Source organism: Onychomys torridus, chromosome 1, assembly GCF_903995425.1.
Source record: "Onychomys torridus chromosome 1, mOncTor1.1, whole genome shotgun sequence".
In the NCBI taxonomy this organism is placed as follows: Eukaryota; Metazoa; Chordata; class Mammalia; order Rodentia; family Cricetidae; genus Onychomys; species Onychomys torridus.
This window is the reverse complement of record NC_050443.1, coordinates 146,178,689-146,196,086: the sequence shown is the minus strand read 5'-3', so window position 1 is coordinate 146,196,086 and position 17,398 is coordinate 146,178,689. Positions and strand designations below refer to the sequence as shown.

Here is a 17,398-nt window from a genome sequence, read left to right as displayed (position 1 = left end):
TGAAATATATTGGTGATACTTAAAACAAAGTTTTATATAACATCAAAGTCAATGTTAGACTCATAAAGTTTAATACTTCTCCCTGATTTAGTGGGGAAATGCAACACATGCATATGGATAATTAACAGTTCTCTAGAGAGTGGGATTTTCTCATGTGCTCATGTTTATAAATTCAGCTTTCATAACATGCAGTGTGACTGCATTTGGTGTGTGCATAGCTACAGTTGTGTTTACCAACAACAGAAGCAGCTCCTTCATTGTGTTGTATTTTGCTTCTGTAACTAGGGTTCAACTCTAACTGCAGTAATTTCATAGGCTAGAAGGTTTGTAATGCAGCCACAGATTGTTAAAAGTAATTTTATACATTCATTTTCAGACTTTTGGGTGTAAGCTTAGTGAGTTTTCCATTTGACTTATAAGAAAGAAAGATATGATCACTCTTCTCTTAATACACCTATTTTATAGTCAAGGTGGCCTCAGGTTATTGATCCACTGGCTTCAGAGACCTGGGTGCTACACATATACTACCACACAGAGATAATGTGATTTCTTTAATATGCTTTCAAATGGACAGGAAAGATGCAGTAAGCAAAATATGGCAACAAAATATAAAAGTGAAAGGGAAATTAAAAACATCAGAATATGAGTTGATGTGATGGTATCTGAAAAATTATAGAGAATCAGATGAAACCATTAAGAGTGAGGTAGCTTCAAACTCTAGAATCAATAGTTCTAGATGTAAGCAATGTTAGCAAATATAATGGGAACAAATTTATAATTTACAGTTAAAGCAACTGTCTCTGAGGTATTAAGGTTGACCTTAAACCTTGATCCCACATTTCAGATATTCTTCCATGATTAGACTGTTGGAAGTTTTAAGAATGAAATAAAGTCTAAATTTAATTAAAAACTTAAAACTATTTGTATCCAGAATTTTGTGTTGACAGTGAATGTTATGTCTTTGTAGTCATGTACTTGAATTTGAATTATCCTCTTATTCCATATTTGTAACATTTCACGTGTGTTTGTGTGTGTTCTGGAATTGAACTAAGGGCCAGATGCATGATAAATTGTGCTCTACCACTGTGAACCAGTGAATTATTTGTTTCAGCTGGTCTCTTCAACAGTAATTTTAATGACCTGGTGCTGTGTTTCCATAGAATATGTCAATGGAACTAGCTCCATCACTGAAAGCTTGTCCTTTAAAACAAGAGTTGAAATCCATAACCAACACTTCAGACTACGATATTTGAAAGTATTTTTGGTTAGTTTTATCCTTTCATTATGTCATTTTAAAATTAGAATGTTATTTTTTTTAAATTTATTTGATTAATTTTGACTCACCAAAATCATGGTTGTCTTCTAGTAATTTTGCTAATGAAAGTTCAAAGTTGCCTACAAAAAAGCACCAAACCATGTAATCCTTAGACTTTAAAGTCTCTCTTTAAATAGAGCACTTGCCTGATTGTGCTGCTTCAGTAATAGTGACACTCTGACTCTGGCAAAGGGGAAAAGAACCTTTGATTGCATTGTAGTGCAGTGTTCCTCCAATGTGAGTGGGTACTCCAGGGAGCATCACTGGACCCCATTCCCAGAGCTCTGACTTAGTGACTGTTGGCAAGGGGTCTAGAATTTGCAGTCCTAACAAATTATATAATCACTGCAATAGCAGTGATTATATAGATTACATGCAATAGTGAAGATCAGAACAAACTGGAAAGGGCTAGGTCCATTTGCAAATATAAGTTTGATCTTAAACCCTGTCACTTAATGCTAACTCAGCAGAGTCCTAAAGGGTAATTCTAGCTCTTGGCTTCTCTAGTGATTATATCATCATAAACTGATTATATCAGCCTCATAGATGGTGAAGCTGTAAGTTAACAGAGTAGTCACACCCAACAAAGACGATGCTTTCACCATCTAAATTTAAACACCAACTGTTATCAGAACACATCTGATGTATATTCATTTCTGATCCAAATGTCTTTTTCTTTTTCTCCTACTTTCAGAGGACTTCAGGTGATAATAATAAAATAGTATCACACTTCAGGTTGAACATGTGTCATAGATAAAGTTTCTATTACTATGAGGAGACACCATGATATGGTGACTCTTATAAAAGAAAACACTTAATTAAGGCTGGCCTACAGTTCAGAGATTTAGTCCATTATCATGGTGGGTGGAATGCAATCAGACATAGTTCTACTGAAAGAACTGAGGGTTCTACATATTGATCTTCAGGAAGCAGAAGTGAAGTGACACACTGGGCATGGCTTGAGCATATAAGAGACCTCAAAGCCTGCCTCCACAGTGACACCCTTCCTCCAGCATGGTCACACCTACTCCAACAAGGCCACAGCTCCTAATAATACCACTCCCTATGGGTCAGGCATTCAAACACATTAATTAGTCTATGGGGGCCATTCCTACTCAGACCACCACAACATGTGTTCGTAAAGTTTATAAATTCTCTAAAGTCATGAAACTATCAATGAATTAAAATTAGAAAGATTTCATACATTACAGTGTCTGCAAGCCCTAAAATGTTTTTTTTTTTTTTTTTTTTTCTAAATGCCATTGTAATGGCCAGCAATGTTGTCATCCTTAATTATTTTCTGAACCAAGATATAAAGTAGAATTGGCTAGATGTGTTCTGGGCATTTTCAGGTTTTTTATTCTTTTTTTTTTTTTGAGCTGGGGATTGAACCCAGGGCCTTGCGCTTGCTAGGCAAGCGCTCTACCACTGAGCTAAATCCATTTTCAGGTTTTTTAAATAGTAAATCCACAGCCTATTTTGGATCTCTCTCAGTTAGGCTTCTTTTTCATATTGTATCAACATTGCATATTGATTAACATTTCCCTGAAGTTACAGTTTTAAAAGCAATACTGTAGCCAGTGCCTTAGTTTCCTAGGTTGAAGGTAGATAGTCCTTTGTGTATTTCTCAGGCCTCTTGAGAGGGGAAAAAAAGACTCCGCCTAGATCTTTAGAAAATACTCAGTCACTTGACCTGAGCTGATGATAATTTAACTACTTCGTTCAAGGCATTTGAAACTTTTCAGATTCCATGAGACATTGATACCCAGGACTTGTGTTCATGAGTGCACTTCAGTATGCCCTCATTTTTGACTATCTTTGTGCCAGTATGGATACACTTATGACTGAAATCAAAACTCCTTGAAGTGATACCTGATCATGTGCAGTGAGTTTTGCTTGTTTTCTACTCTATTCACTTTGTTTGCACACAGCCACCCTGTGGGGCATTCTCCATTGTGTGCTGGCAGCTTCTCTATTCTGATTGTCCCTGGCAAGTTAAGCTTTCTTTACATGTCTCTACCTAGTGCTCTCTTGGGGCCTTTCTAAAGGGAGTCTGACCCTGCCTTACATTTCCTAATAAACAGATAACTGTAACCATGGTACAAGACTTGATGACTCCTTCAATCTTACATCTCTTATGCCAGAAAAACCACTCCCATAGAGAAGATGCTACCATGTTCTGCTGCTGATTTTGGATGGAACTTAGCTGCCTTGGACTACAGTTGTATCAATGCCTGTGTGCTGTCCCTAAGGAAACACTTCCCTAGGCAGAAGATTTCTGTGGCTAGGGAGCCCCTTCAGTGGCATTCTGAGTTTAGTCTTGCTCTTATCAAGTAAATTTGCATTTTCATAAATTCTAGCCTTTGATTGGTGGAGCCTTATCCTCAGGTCACCTCTGCTATTGCCCTGCTGCTCAGTGGCTAATTCCTTTTTTTAATATTACAGCCTCTGTTTTACATGCCTTGGCTGCAATTTTAAACTAGTTTGAGCTCTTGACAAACTGCACATTTAAAACATACCTTTCTGCCCCTCTTGTTGCTTTTTTTTTTTTTCTTGAGATTTTTTTTCTACTTTTGATTTTGTGTATGTTGGTGGTCTGTGTGGGGGTGTGTATGCACATGAGTACTGGTTTCCATAGAGGCCAGAGAAAGCCAGACCCTCCTGGGGCTAGACTTATTCATGATTTTGAGCTGCCTGATGTGGGCTGTGGGAACTGAACTCAGATCCTCTGCAAGAGCAGGATACACTCTTGAATTCTAAGCCACCTTTCTAGGCCCATCCAACTCTTTCTCACTGTCAACACAGATAAGTATGGTGAATAATTACCATGCTTCAAACTTAATTCTATCCTGCCTTAAAATTTCTTACACAAAAAAAGCCATTAGCTTTCAATTGAGCTCTGCTTAAGTTTTCTGTATAAAGTAGAATAAAGTCAGATTCTTTTTCAACATATAACCTGAAAGGCCTCTAATCTAGTTTGCTATACAGTCCTTCCCTCTGAAATCTCAAGATCCAGGGCTCTCCCATTTTCATTTCTCTTAAGCATTCTTTTTTCATTTGACTTAATTTTATTTTATGTGCTTTGGTGTTTTGCCTGCATGTATGTCTATGTTAGGGTGTCAGAGTCCCTGGAACTGGAGTTACAGACAGTTGTGAGCTGCCATGTGGATGCTGGGAATTGAACCCTGGGTCCTTTGGAAGAGCAGCCAGTGCTCTTAACCACTGAACCATCTCTCAGTCCCATCTTTCTCTCTCAAGCCCTCTTATCCTCCAGTTGCCATCAAAAAGCACATTAAGCTTTACTCACAGCATTTGGGAGCTTAAAAGGCAGCTCAAGGAAGGAGGGCTTTATTTTGATTCACAGCCCCTAGTGGCAGGAACTGGAGGTCACTGATCACATTGTATCCATAGTCAGGAAGCAAAGGGAGATGAACACTTACTCTCAACTCACTTTCTCCTTTTTATTCAGTCCATTACTTCAACCCATGAGGTGCTCCTGAGGTTACAGAGTCTTCCAACCTCCATTATCTGATCTAGACAACCCCTCAAAGGCATGCCCAGAGGCTAGCCTGATCTGAATGATTCCCTATAGGCATGCCTAAGTGCTAACCTGATCTAGATCATCCCCTATAGACATGCCCAGAGGTTTGTCTTCTAGTTGGTTTTTAGATACTGTCAAGTTGACAACATAAATTCAAAAATATAAAGAAAATTAGTTTGGATTTAGAGTGATAAGTCTTGGATTCCAATCAGACTCATTGCCCACACAATCTCAAGACAGTCCTTCAGTTCCAGAGAGCCTCAATTTTCTTATATGAAAATAGACGTATTCTATGGAAGTATGCCTATCTAATATAAAAATATGCCTATCGTATTTTATGAGGTGGTTGTGAAAATCAAGTGAAGAAAAAAAGCTGAAAATACATCTAAGAGTGAAGAGAATATGCCTTGACTTATAAAGAAAATAATCATAAATAAGATGATATAATTGTTCAGTTGTTCATGTTATCCCATTTACATATATGTACATGAATGTGTATGTAAATACATGTCATAGGGATCCTGTTTTTTTGTCCTGTGTGAATTACATAAAACACTTCCACCTCTTTGTTTTTGTTGTCTTGTCATTAACAATTGCTCCAAAATAAGTACTGTGTTATAACCTCTCAGTTACTTACACCAGAAGCATTTAAGTAGATTTTCCTGAGATGTTTGTTAGAGTTATTTATTTGATTTTGTCTGTATGAGTATTTTGCCTGCGTATAGTCTATGCACCATGTGTATGCATAGTGCACATCAATATTAGAAGAGCGCATCAGATCCCTGGGAAATAGAATTATGGATGATCACTCAGCCTTGGTGTAATGGGGAGGGGACTGGACCTGCCTCTACTGAATCTACCAGGCTGGGCTGACTCCCCAGGGGAGACATTGCCCTGGAGGAGGTGGGAATGGGGGGTGTTTTGGGGGGGCGGCTGGAGGGTAGGAGGAGGGAGGACAGGGGAATCTGTGGCTAATATGTAAAATTAAATTAATTATAAGATACAAATATTTTAAAAAAAAAGAATTATGGATGATCATGAGCTGTCTGATGTGAATGCTGGGAACTGAAAAATCTTCCACAAGAGCAGGTTGTGCTCTTAACTACTGGGCCAGCTCTCCAGCCTCATTTTACTGAAGATTTATAGGAACTGAAGACCTTTTATATTCTCTAGAACATAGTTGTGGGTCTTTTCATCAGGGCTCGTTGGCTACCAGCCCACGAGGGCAGAAGCAGTGAGCAGAATTCTGAAGGCCTTGAGTCTGATGGAAAGAACTTCTGGAGGTCAGCTTCAGAAAGACAGCGCATGTTGTTTCAGGAGTAAAGTATATAATGGTTCTTAGGGTTACAGGCAGGAAGGGCTGATTTGTTATGACACAGCACCTAATTATTATATAGACAGGAAGAAAAGGGGGTGGTGACACTTATATGCTGAGTCATACAGCATTTACAGGGAGCTCTGTGCAGGGTCATCTTCCAAATAAGGTCTGGGTTTTTTTTTTTTTTTTTTTTTTTTTTGTTTTGTTTTTTTTGTTTGTTTGTTTGTTTTTAATTGTTGCTACCTTTTTTTTCCCCCATTTTTTGATTTTTCGAGATAAGGTTTCTCTGTGTAGTTTTGGTGGCTGTCCTGGATCTTGCACTGTAAACCTGGCTGGCCTCAAACTCACATAGATCTGCCTGGCTCTGCCTCCTGAGTGCTGGGATTAAAGGCGTGCGCCACCACCAGCTGTTGCTACCTTTTAAGTCATAGCCATCCAAATCAGCAGCTATAGCTCTGCCACTAGCAGCAGAGGTTTAGCCAGGGGAACTGCCGACTGAGGAAATTCTGTTTCCTCAGGCTCCTACTCTTCAAAAGCTACGAAAGAAGCTTAACAAAACCCTGTCCCTCTAAAGCATGAAGATTCAAAGGTTAAGGTGGAATTCTGTTCTTCAGAGAGACTGAATAGCAAATAGCTCACCTCCTCTCCTTGCTTACCAAAAAACCTTGATGCTTCGCCTTGACCCTCCTTATAAACCCTTCTCCACCTGGCTCCTCCCTACCACTTCCTGTCAGCTAGTTGCTGACTCGGCCTCCTGACCACAGGTGAATTTTATTTAATCAAACACATCTTTGTGTCATTAAACAAATGTTCCACAGCGTAAACAAAAGTAACACACCTTAAAATAATAATTAATATTCTACAACAAAGATCATCTTCCAAATAAGCCCCATGTTGTGCTGAGCTCAGAGAGCTATCTGGACATGGTGGACTGTAACCTTAATAGCAAGGTTCTCCAACAGTAGTCACAGGAAACCTCTTTGTAGCACCCATTCTGTCTGTCCAGTCATTCTGCAAATGAGGATTTTCTCCAGTCTTCTTAGGGGGTTCTAATCTCTTCTAACCTTCTCAACCACTGAGAAGAGAGAACACTTAGGTATGGTAGCAGCTCGGCAAAATAAGAAGCCATCCCATTAGAGGCATTCTTCTTTGTTGAAGGCAGTGAGAATGATAATTATAACACAGAATAATTGTACTAGTGAATGTTACTTCTGTTTCGTTGACACTATGTACTATTTTAGAAAATACATTATCGGTCTCTTTTTTGAGTATGAACAAAGAATAAAAGTGTAGTTTTTTCTTAACATCCAAGCATCATTGGCCCCTCTTCTTTCCACTCTGTTTTTCTTTAACTCAGGACCTAGGTGGGTCTTTCTCTGAAGTCCCTTTTAAGATGTTGTTGTTGCCATTGTTGTTGTTGGAAGTTATGTAGTGTGGCTCTGCATGCTTGGAAGCTGCCACCTTATTCAGGACTCGAGGAAGGCATTGCATTTTTGGTGTTAAAAATGTTTTCAGCCTGACTTTTGAGCTACATGTTTGTTGTGCTCTCTCTCTTTCTTATTAGATGAGAAATACTGTGTCCATTTCCTTGAGGTGAGGTGTTGTTGAATCTTTGTAGGAACAATGCTGAATTTATTATTTCTCCTGGATGGAAAATACTTTATCTCCCTTACTTCTGACTGTCAAATCCCAATTCCTGAGAAATCAGAATGTTTACCTACTGTTCTCGTCTACTACAACATTTGCACATTTGATATATTTTTAAATGTGTTGTCCACCTTACATGTATTTTTTTCTTGAATTAAAAGAGCCACGTGTAAGTATCCTTTTTGCCATATGGTCATTTCTACTACATTTGTGACTGTATAAGGCAAATTCTTGTTGCTATGACAAACATTTGAGAGGAGAAAGAGAATGAAGGGAAATTTATTATAACTCACAGTTTGTGCCTGTGGTCACCGGGTCTCATGGTGCCAGGAGCTTATGAATGAGTAAATTACCTCATGATGGTCAGGAAGCATAAAGAATAGGCAATCAAAAACCACTTAGCACCTTCAAGAATGAACACTCAATTTCCTTCTTCCTTTACATTCTATCCCTTTACATTTCCACCACTTTTCAAAATACTTGCAGTAGCTAACAACCAAGAATTCAACACATGAGCCTTTGCAGACATTTCATATTCAAATTATTACATTCTGCCCCTGTTCTCCAAAAGCTTATGACTACCTTATAATGTGAAGTGCATTTACTCTACCCACAAATCTCCAAAGGTAATAGTTCTAAGATTGCTCAAAAGTCCAAGTTTCAAGTCTCTGAAGCTGAAGGCGAACTCAGAAGTTGAAAATGTACTGCTGACTGCATGCAGTTGTACAAATGAGAGCACAGACAAGAGGGACAGGACCAAAACATGTCTGAAACTCAGCATGGCAGTGTCAAGTCTCATAGTTCCCATGTCCATCACCTTTGGCATTTGTATGGTGATGTACACGCCAAAGCACTTGGGTAACCTTGACCCTGCAGCCTTACTGCTTGCCCTCATTACCTTTTTTTTCTTTTTTAAAGTTATCTGTACTCATTGATGGGAAGCTTTCTTCCAAAGACATTCCATGTTCATGTTCCTAGAGTATCATACTCTTAGGGGTCTCTATTTCAATCTTCTTCACCATCATTGCTTCACCAATTCTACACCCCCAAGAGCTATCTGTAGGGATTCTGACTCAGCTACAGGTTTGTCTGGCTTCCCAGGCACCATTGAAATTTGGATAGACTCCTCCATGGCCTTGGAGCACGTGTATTCTGTATGCCTGCAAAACTAGCATCATGTGAAACTAGTGTATCAAGGTCGGATGCCAGCCTGGGTCTCTTGTCCTCTGGCTACATTAGCTTCAGAATGCCCACCAGGCTGAATCAAAACCCAAGTTCTTTCCTAGGAAGTCCTGTGCAGCAAGGGCCACAGCAGTTGTCGCCTAAAGCCTTTCAAATGAGTTGAAACTTTCCTACTCTTGAGCCTTAGAATGGGTGGGGTCTAGCCAGTTCCCTAGATGCCAACAAGTATCCTATTTTCCAGATGCAAAATACATAGCTTCTTTTGTTTTTGTGTTTCAATTTTGTTGTTGTTGTTATTGTTGTTGGTGGTGGTGGTGGTGGTGATGTGTGTGTGTGTGTGTGTGTGTGTGTGTGTGTGTGTGTGTGTTGGTTTATATGTATGGTATATGCACACATGTGTTGTGAAATATGGGTGCCTTTTGTTCCCACAGAGGCCAGAGAATGCCACTGGGTGTCCTAATCTATCATTTTCTTGCCTTACTCCTTGGAAACAGTTTCTCATAGAAGCTGCAGCTAGCCTGGCAGCCAGCAAACCCCAGGAATCCTCTGGTTTCCACTCCTGCCAGCACTGGAGTTGCAGGCAGGCGTACAGCCGTGCCTGGCTTTCTATGTGAGTGTAGGCATTTGATCATGTATGGGAGAGTGTGTTTGAGCAGTCTACCTTACAGTGAGCAGGAAAAAGAAAGACATTGACTGTGTCAGTGGGAACTTTCTCTATCTCCCTCTTTTATCTATCTGGACTCGAAGGCCTGTTACATTTTGAGTCTGCCTTTCCCGTAGTTAGTTGTTCCTCCATAACTGCCTCACAGACACCCGAGGTGTACTGTGCTATCTATACTGGGTGCTTCTTAGTACAGTCTGTTAACAGTCAAGGTTTTCCGTCATACTGGCTGTTCAATTTTCTAGCCTAGAAGCCAATAAACCAGTGTAGCTTTTAACAGGTGCTCCAGGCTTCCTATGGTTCCTTTTCCCAATTGAGGAAAACCCATTTAAGCATTCAGTAGAGTCATGTCTTTTGAGAATCCCATGTTTGATGAAGGAGGTAAGTGACACCTGTATGTGCTTTAATCACCCCCTCTCCCATTCATCCAGGTACCCCAATGCCAAATACAATAAAACTAACAATGTGGGGATCTAGGTTTCTCTGATTGTGGTCATTGTAAACTGCTCTCAGCTGCTTGCTCAGATGTTCTCTAGCTATACCCTGCCACATTTTTTTTGTCATGCTACAAAGAAAATGTTCAGTTTTTCTGTAATGATGTGTCTAGAAATCTGGAATATGAATGTAGATAGTTTTCCAAGTTATTCAAGCTTAAAGTTTCTATTCAATTCATAAACGTCTGAAAGGTACATTTATACCCATGACTAAGAAAACCCACTTCCTGCCTTTATTTGAAATTATCTTTCAAACATTCATACACTTTCCCTCAAAATATTAATGACTTTGTTTTTCTTGGTTTAACTCATAGAAGTGTGTGTGTGTGTGTGTGTGTGTGTGTGTCTGTGTGTGTACACCACATGCTACATTCATTTTCCTAATATGAGCACACCCTGTGCCGTTTTGCTTCCTAACTTGCTTCAGCTCTTGCTTCCTAGAATACACTTTCCTCATGTTTTTCCCTAAGGAATATGGCTCTTTTAATATGAATTTTAAACTCAGAGAAAATTTAAACAGTGAAAAAATGTGTACAGGTTTATAACTCTTCTTAAGTACAGTTTGTCTGAATAGAGGGTTCAGAGCTTTGGTCATATTCTCAGAAGTTGTATTCTGAAGGATCAACACCCCCAAGACAGTCGGTGTGTCTGTCCTGGTAGATGCAGCTGGAGCTGTTTCTCCCTGACATTTTGCCACCTTTCCCAGAGTCCTTTGTTAAATGGCTTGAGGGGACCATAAAGGTCCGTAGAGGGACTGGGAGCAATCTTCAGCATACACAAAGAAATAAGACAAAACCAGAAAACAGACTGAGAGGAGTGGCTCATTCCCAAGAACCTGGCCTCATAGGACATCAGCTGGAAATCAGGCACCGCCATTGTAGCCATGTCAGTAACACAAAAAGTTCCCTCAGGAAACCAATTGCTGACCAATCTGACTGAAGCTGCTGCCTCATAAACCCTTAGTAAGGATTGGTTCCTGAGTGGGATTCAGCTGTTAGAATTCCGGTAATTTTTACCTCTCATTTAAAGCTATAAAATAAAAAAATTAGAGCTCATTTTCTATTTGTTTATTAAAATGCAGTCTCACCTCAAAAATTCCTGCCCTCAGACTTTAAAGAAACTGTAGGCATTTTAGCAAAGTACAGTTTTGAGCAAATTCTTCTTAGAAAAGATTTATAATCACATGGATGTTTTCAGCTGTCTTATGCTCTGTCTTTCCCTTTGAAAATAAGAGCACTTAGTGATCCTTTCACGAGATAGAATACCAAGCTTTTTTAGTTTAGCATTTGGGAAAAAAATATTTACTCCTTGCATCCACATTGTATATTCCAAAATGTGATCATTTTTAACATACACAATATCACTTTTTTCTGTCATTTTTGAGTTTAATATTAACTTTGTTAGCATCTCAACTGCTGCAGGGAATGATTTAAAAGCCACTTTGGTTTCTGGATTTCAAAAATAGAATAAATTATTATACATCTTTGTGAATTGATAAATGCTTACACTGAATTGTTGGTGTATTCATTGTGTGAAAAATAATGAAATTTGTCTTCTCAAATTGTATAATGATGTTTTTAATTAGCTAGTATTACTATAACTCAGTCCCCAAATGCATGCTGTTTAGTCCCTGGCTCAACAGAATGTGCAGTCATTCCCTGAACTGCAGGACAACTGTCTTACATGTAAGGTCATCAAGAGTGCTTCGGGCCAGCAGTGGTGGTGCACACCTTTAATCCCAGCACTTTCGTGATTGCCCATGGTGTGCTGGGATTACACTGAATGTAACTGATTGTGTTCTTGTCCATTTTTTTGTTGGCTCTGAGTTATTTTCTCTTCTCTTTTTTCTGCTGTTAATTCTAATATTTCTGCTTCATCATCATGTCCTAAAATATAATGTAGAGACCATAGTCACATCTGAATGCTCACCTGACCTTACCCTTTCAAATTTTAATGCAAAATAAAAAAGGAATGTGTAGATTTACTAGCTTTTAGGCATAATGAAGGGATTTTGTAACTTGCATTAAAATAATAATGCTCATTAAACTCAAATTTTGTTTTATAATTTTCATTTTATGGCAGAACAGAACAGAACAATGCTAAATATGCTTTAGGAGTAAGGCTATAAAGAGAGGGGCCAATATCACACATCTTGAGCTATGCAAGTAAAAAATATTTTCCTATAACTAGAACAATCTACCAGGGTTCTTGATCCTTGGATCTCCACACTGATTATAATTACAAAGTGTTCAGAAAGGTTTACTATTATAATTGAGCTTATTATTAATGTGCATATTATATTTCATTCTCTAGGGATGGGAAAACTGGGGGAAACACATTTAGTGATAGCTCTTCATTAGCCATCATTGAAAAATGAATTAGACTTTAAGAATCGATCAAAAAATTTCTGGTCAGCCTTTTTTACTATCTTGTCTTGAGCCTTTTTTAATGACATCTATTATCAGATTGAAATGGCGATTGAGACGCTGCAAAAGTCTGACGGTCTGTCCACTCACAGAAGCTCTCTTCTCAACAGCCATGTAAGTTGCCTCTTCATGTACACTAATCTCTTGCTTGTTCTGCATGTGTTGCTTGCCTCTAAGTGCTTGTTTTATTTATTTCCTTATTCATTTTGCTTCTTAACCTTCCTTTCTCAAGCTTCTTCAGACTCTAACCATTTAATGCCCATTTTACACAGTGGGATGTCTCAGAACAGAACCACAGTGTGCTGCTTCCTGGGTGTTTGTGCTTTTTGTCTATATATACAAATTTGAAAATTAACGACAAGCCACCATGTATTTCTAAAATGTAATTAATAGTGTTTTTAAACATTTAAAGATTTTTACCCACATATTTATTTCCTCTGAAGCAAAACTTTGTGATACACATCTTTACATCTGAGACATAGAAGCAACCATGTCCGCTGTGTGGCTGGTATGAGTCTTTAAGTGGATAAGTAGTCACTAATGCCAAAAGCAGTGGTAAACTATTTAAAATGTATTCACTGGTAAGACTGTACGGTAGGCAGGTTACAGTCACGGATGAACTCAGGTCCTAAACAGTGAAGAGAAATGACAGTGGGCCGAAAGTGAAGTTGTGCGTAAGCCATGAGGTGCTTGTCCAAGGCAAGCAGAGGGCCTCGCTGGTTTTGAAGCTTTTACGGTTACCAGGTTCTGCATCACTGTAACACTGGTAAGTTGTGGGAAATCAACGTTTTCATTGTCTGCTCAAATTTGAGGGAACCAATGAAAATACTTGTGATGGTTCTTTTTAGAAGGTGATTTCTGAATGTATGGGGATGTCAGTGGATCGATGACTTAAGTCATCGACTTAATAGCTGACTTAATAGATGTGTGTGCTCGATTAAGATTAGTGATATTTGAGTAAGAATTAGATATTTCCTTCCAAAGTGATTGTTTTCTTTTAAATTTAGGGATGATTTATTGTGGTTTCTTAATTTGTCTTAATATTTTTATGACTAAAAGTTTTAACATTAAGATCACTAAAACATAACAATAATTAAACAATAATTATCAAAAAGGCTATAGTATTTTTAACAGCCATATAGTTTATAGAAAATATTTCACTGTATTTTTTAAAAAATATTTGAACTTTGAACTATTTAAGATTTCTGTTCTGGAATACCAGTTCTTTTTGATGTTCCAATGTTTGTTTTTGGAGGAGGTGTTCTGACGCGTTCCTTTTTCGAGAGCGGTCTCTTGGCAAACACAAACATGTTAGCCAATTTACAGAAGGCCTATAATTTTGGTGGAAATTATAGATAGAAACTTTAAAATAAGGATATATATTTTGTCACCTCTGTTTAAAAACAATTTGAACACAATTTTCCACTCTTTGTCCTTAAATATATCCTGCTTATTGGAATGAGTCTGTGGTTGTGTTAAAGGCTAGTTTACCATATGCTATTAGGATGCATTTGCCAGTTTGTATATTGAAAATAGCAAGTGAAAATGCTTATCACTTCCAGGCAGACGTGTGCTTATATTTAAAAATATAATTATTTTTAGAAATAAATAGAAATTTGTAGTTGCTCTTGAAATTTTCAGATTTTTGAATTGACTCTGAAAGCTAATTCTTATTTCACTCTTGAGATATGAAATATGGTATAATATGTTGTTTAAATTCAACTTCAATAACCCAACTTTATTGATATTTTCATGAACAATAATATAGATATAAGAACTTTTAAAATATTTCTATTTGTTTAAAACTTTTGAAATATTCTGGGATATTTAAAAATCATTTTCTTAGAATTGCAAACTAAAGTTTATTATCAATGACAGTGTGAATGAAGCTGCTCAAAAAATACAATTCTGTGGTCTTCCTTGGTTTTGTGGTTCCATTGTGTAGTGTAGCAAAGGTTCCATCTGGTTAGCTGTGTTTCATATGGAGGCAGGGTAGACACAAATATTGCTCATGTGCTGATAATCTTTGTTTCCTGGCTTCACTCATTTTTATTGCTTCTCTGAAGTGGTCACATTTATTAAAGTGTATGGGGAGTTCAGTCTTTAGAAAAAAAGAATGGTTCTGGAGATGGTTTATGAACAGGATCAGATGGTTTAGCAACAGGGTTGGTGTTCTAGTGATGCCCATCTGGTTAGCTTCTCCTTGAATGCAGAAAACATTTACATTGTCCCTTAGGAGTTCATAATGCTCCTGACTTTCATTGGATTTTCCCAAACAGCTGGAATAAACAAGCAAATACATAATAATATATAATAAAGTAAAATATAGAAATAAATACAATGAAGAATAAATAAAATACTACTTAGTGCATGTCTTCTGTCTGGTAACTTCTTTCTTAAGATGTTCCAAATGCTTCAGACATCATTGGTGATTTTCTGTCACATAGAAATTTGACAGTGCAACAATATTTTAAAAGATATTGCCCATATTTTAAATGTTAATGAATTATTCTACCATTACCCACCACGAGAGTATAATATAGACTTATTTGAGATTTATAGGGTTCTTTGAGATAGTTGAGTTCACCTTTATGATGATTAGTTCTCTGAATTAACAGTTTCTACAAAAGATCAATCTCATTAGGAAGAATATTAGGGATCATTATCTATGTGTCTATATTCAGACTTGTAAAAATGGATGTTAATAGTAACTTTTGAGCATAAAAGTCTGTTTTGTTTTGTGATATGGTACAGAAATTATTTGCCATTTTATCCATATGCATTTAATTATTAACAGTAATTCAGAAAAATTATTACATGCAAATTAAGTAAACAATCCCTTTCTAATAGAATCCGACTTTACTCTTTCCTTTGCCCCTGCTTTCCACACATTTGATGATGAAGCAGTGTTTTATTTTGTACCCATTCTCTGGGTATATTCTTTTTTGTTTTAAAGAGTTACTTATTTTTACTGTTGACCTGAATGTTTGTATGTGTACCACATGCATTTCTGGCACCCAGAGGGGCAATAGGAGGAGAATGGATCCCCTGGAACTGAAGATGGTTGTGAGCTGCCATGTGGGTGCTGGTAAGATAACCTAGGTCCTCTGGAAGAGCAGCCAGCACTCTTAACCACACTGTATTCCCAGCCCCTTGCAGTGTTTTTTAAAGAATATTTTATGCTACCAATCCATATTCATTATTTTCAATATGCTGTTATCATCCACATTAAAATGCATGTGAAATTTCTATGTTTGGAACACAATACTATGTTCCAGATATGACTGTGGAGAGTTATGCTGCACACAGTGCTTTAGTCTGTTTTTGTTAACCTAGTGACATTATGTCAACATTAACACCATAGACAACCAATAAATATTTGACTGATAAAAAAAATCTAAAAGAATAAGGATTTTTATGGTTTGTATTCTCACACAACCCTAGTCCCTAGAACAGTGCTGGTACATAATAGTCAATGCATACTAAATATTACCTAGTGGCTGAATATCAGAAACAATAGAATGGGACAGACCCTTTCTTTAACCTTCTAGGGTTCCTTCCCGAGTCACGTGAATGCCTGTTTGGAACTCGTACATAGACTGTATTGATTGCTCTTTTTCTCCCCAAATATTCAATCAGTGTGTATGTATTGGTAGAGGGTTCTCTCTTATGGCGTTCTAACTGAGTGAAGAATATGCAGATCACTTTATAATTTCCCACATACATCATTAAGATTAAGAGTAACTTTTCCCTTCTAGCCTAATTCCTTTAAAAGTTGTACCCCAAAGTGATATGATTCATCTCTTTGCATTTTAGAATGTGCTTTGAATTTAGTTTTATAAAATTATTTTACATAATACTTTTATGTGTTTATTTTATTTTTAATTTGTGTGTATGTGAAGATGCTATTAATAATTTTATAGAACTGCCTAATTCCAAAGATATATCTAATTCTTTTAGTTACAGACTTTAGCTTATTTTGTACTCTCAGCTGTAATAAATAAACATTTTCATTTAGTATTTGTATTATATCCAACTTAGGATGGTTTAGATTGTAAATTTCAACATAAAATTATTGTGGAATTCATTGCTGCTAGCATTTGCATAGTGTACTTAAGCATGAGTTTCTAATTAATTCCACTTAAAGTGTATGAAAACCTCTGGGCACTTATGTTTTCAGAATTTCCACAATGTAGCAGACAATTGGTTCATAATTCTAACAAGGTTAAGCTACTGAAATGTATTCAGCTTAAAAAAATCTTGGATTGGGCTGGAGAGATGGCTCAGAGGTTAAGAGCACTGACTGCTCTTCCAGAGGTCCTGAGTTCAATTCCCAGCAACCATATGGTGGTTCACATCACAACCATCTGTAATGAGATCTGGAGCCCTCTTCTGTATACATAATAAATAAATAAATAAATCTTAAAAAAAAAATCTTGGATTTTAGTCATTCACCCACCACTGACTTGGATGTGTTGTAAATAAAAATTAATATTGGCCTGTCAAATGTATAACACAGGTGCACTGAACTTAAGTGATTCCTAATTGATAATAATCCATCCGTAATATGCCAAATGTTACGTTTAGATGTTAATTGGACAGCATATTATCTATTTATTTTTATTTGTCAATTAATGTTTCCCTTTAGGAAAAATAGGAGCCATTCATCCTCTGTAATCTGTTCTGATTAATACAGATTAAATTCATAGTTTAAAGATGCAGTTATCTTGCTTTCTTCCCCTAGATTAGTATATTTTGGGTTGTTATTAGAATAATTAGGTTTCACATATAAAGATTAAAAGTTTCTATGTTAT

The 17,398-nt window shown here is 37.2% G+C and overlaps 1 protein-coding gene across 10 annotated transcripts in view; it reads left to right on the top strand.

The window, feature by feature from the left end:
• Nucleotides 1-17,398, top strand: part of Rfx3 (regulatory factor X3) — a 252,369-nt gene that overhangs the window by 168,649 nt on the left and 66,322 nt on the right. For all 10 annotated transcript variants that reach the window (XM_036208665.1, XM_036208682.1, XM_036208635.1 and 7 more), the window contains one exon: nucleotides 12,624-12,698. In XM_036208665.1, coding sequence (XP_036064558.1) covers nucleotides 12,624-12,698 — 75 coding nt within the window. The remainder of the gene's footprint in view (nucleotides 1-12,623; nucleotides 12,699-17,398) is intronic.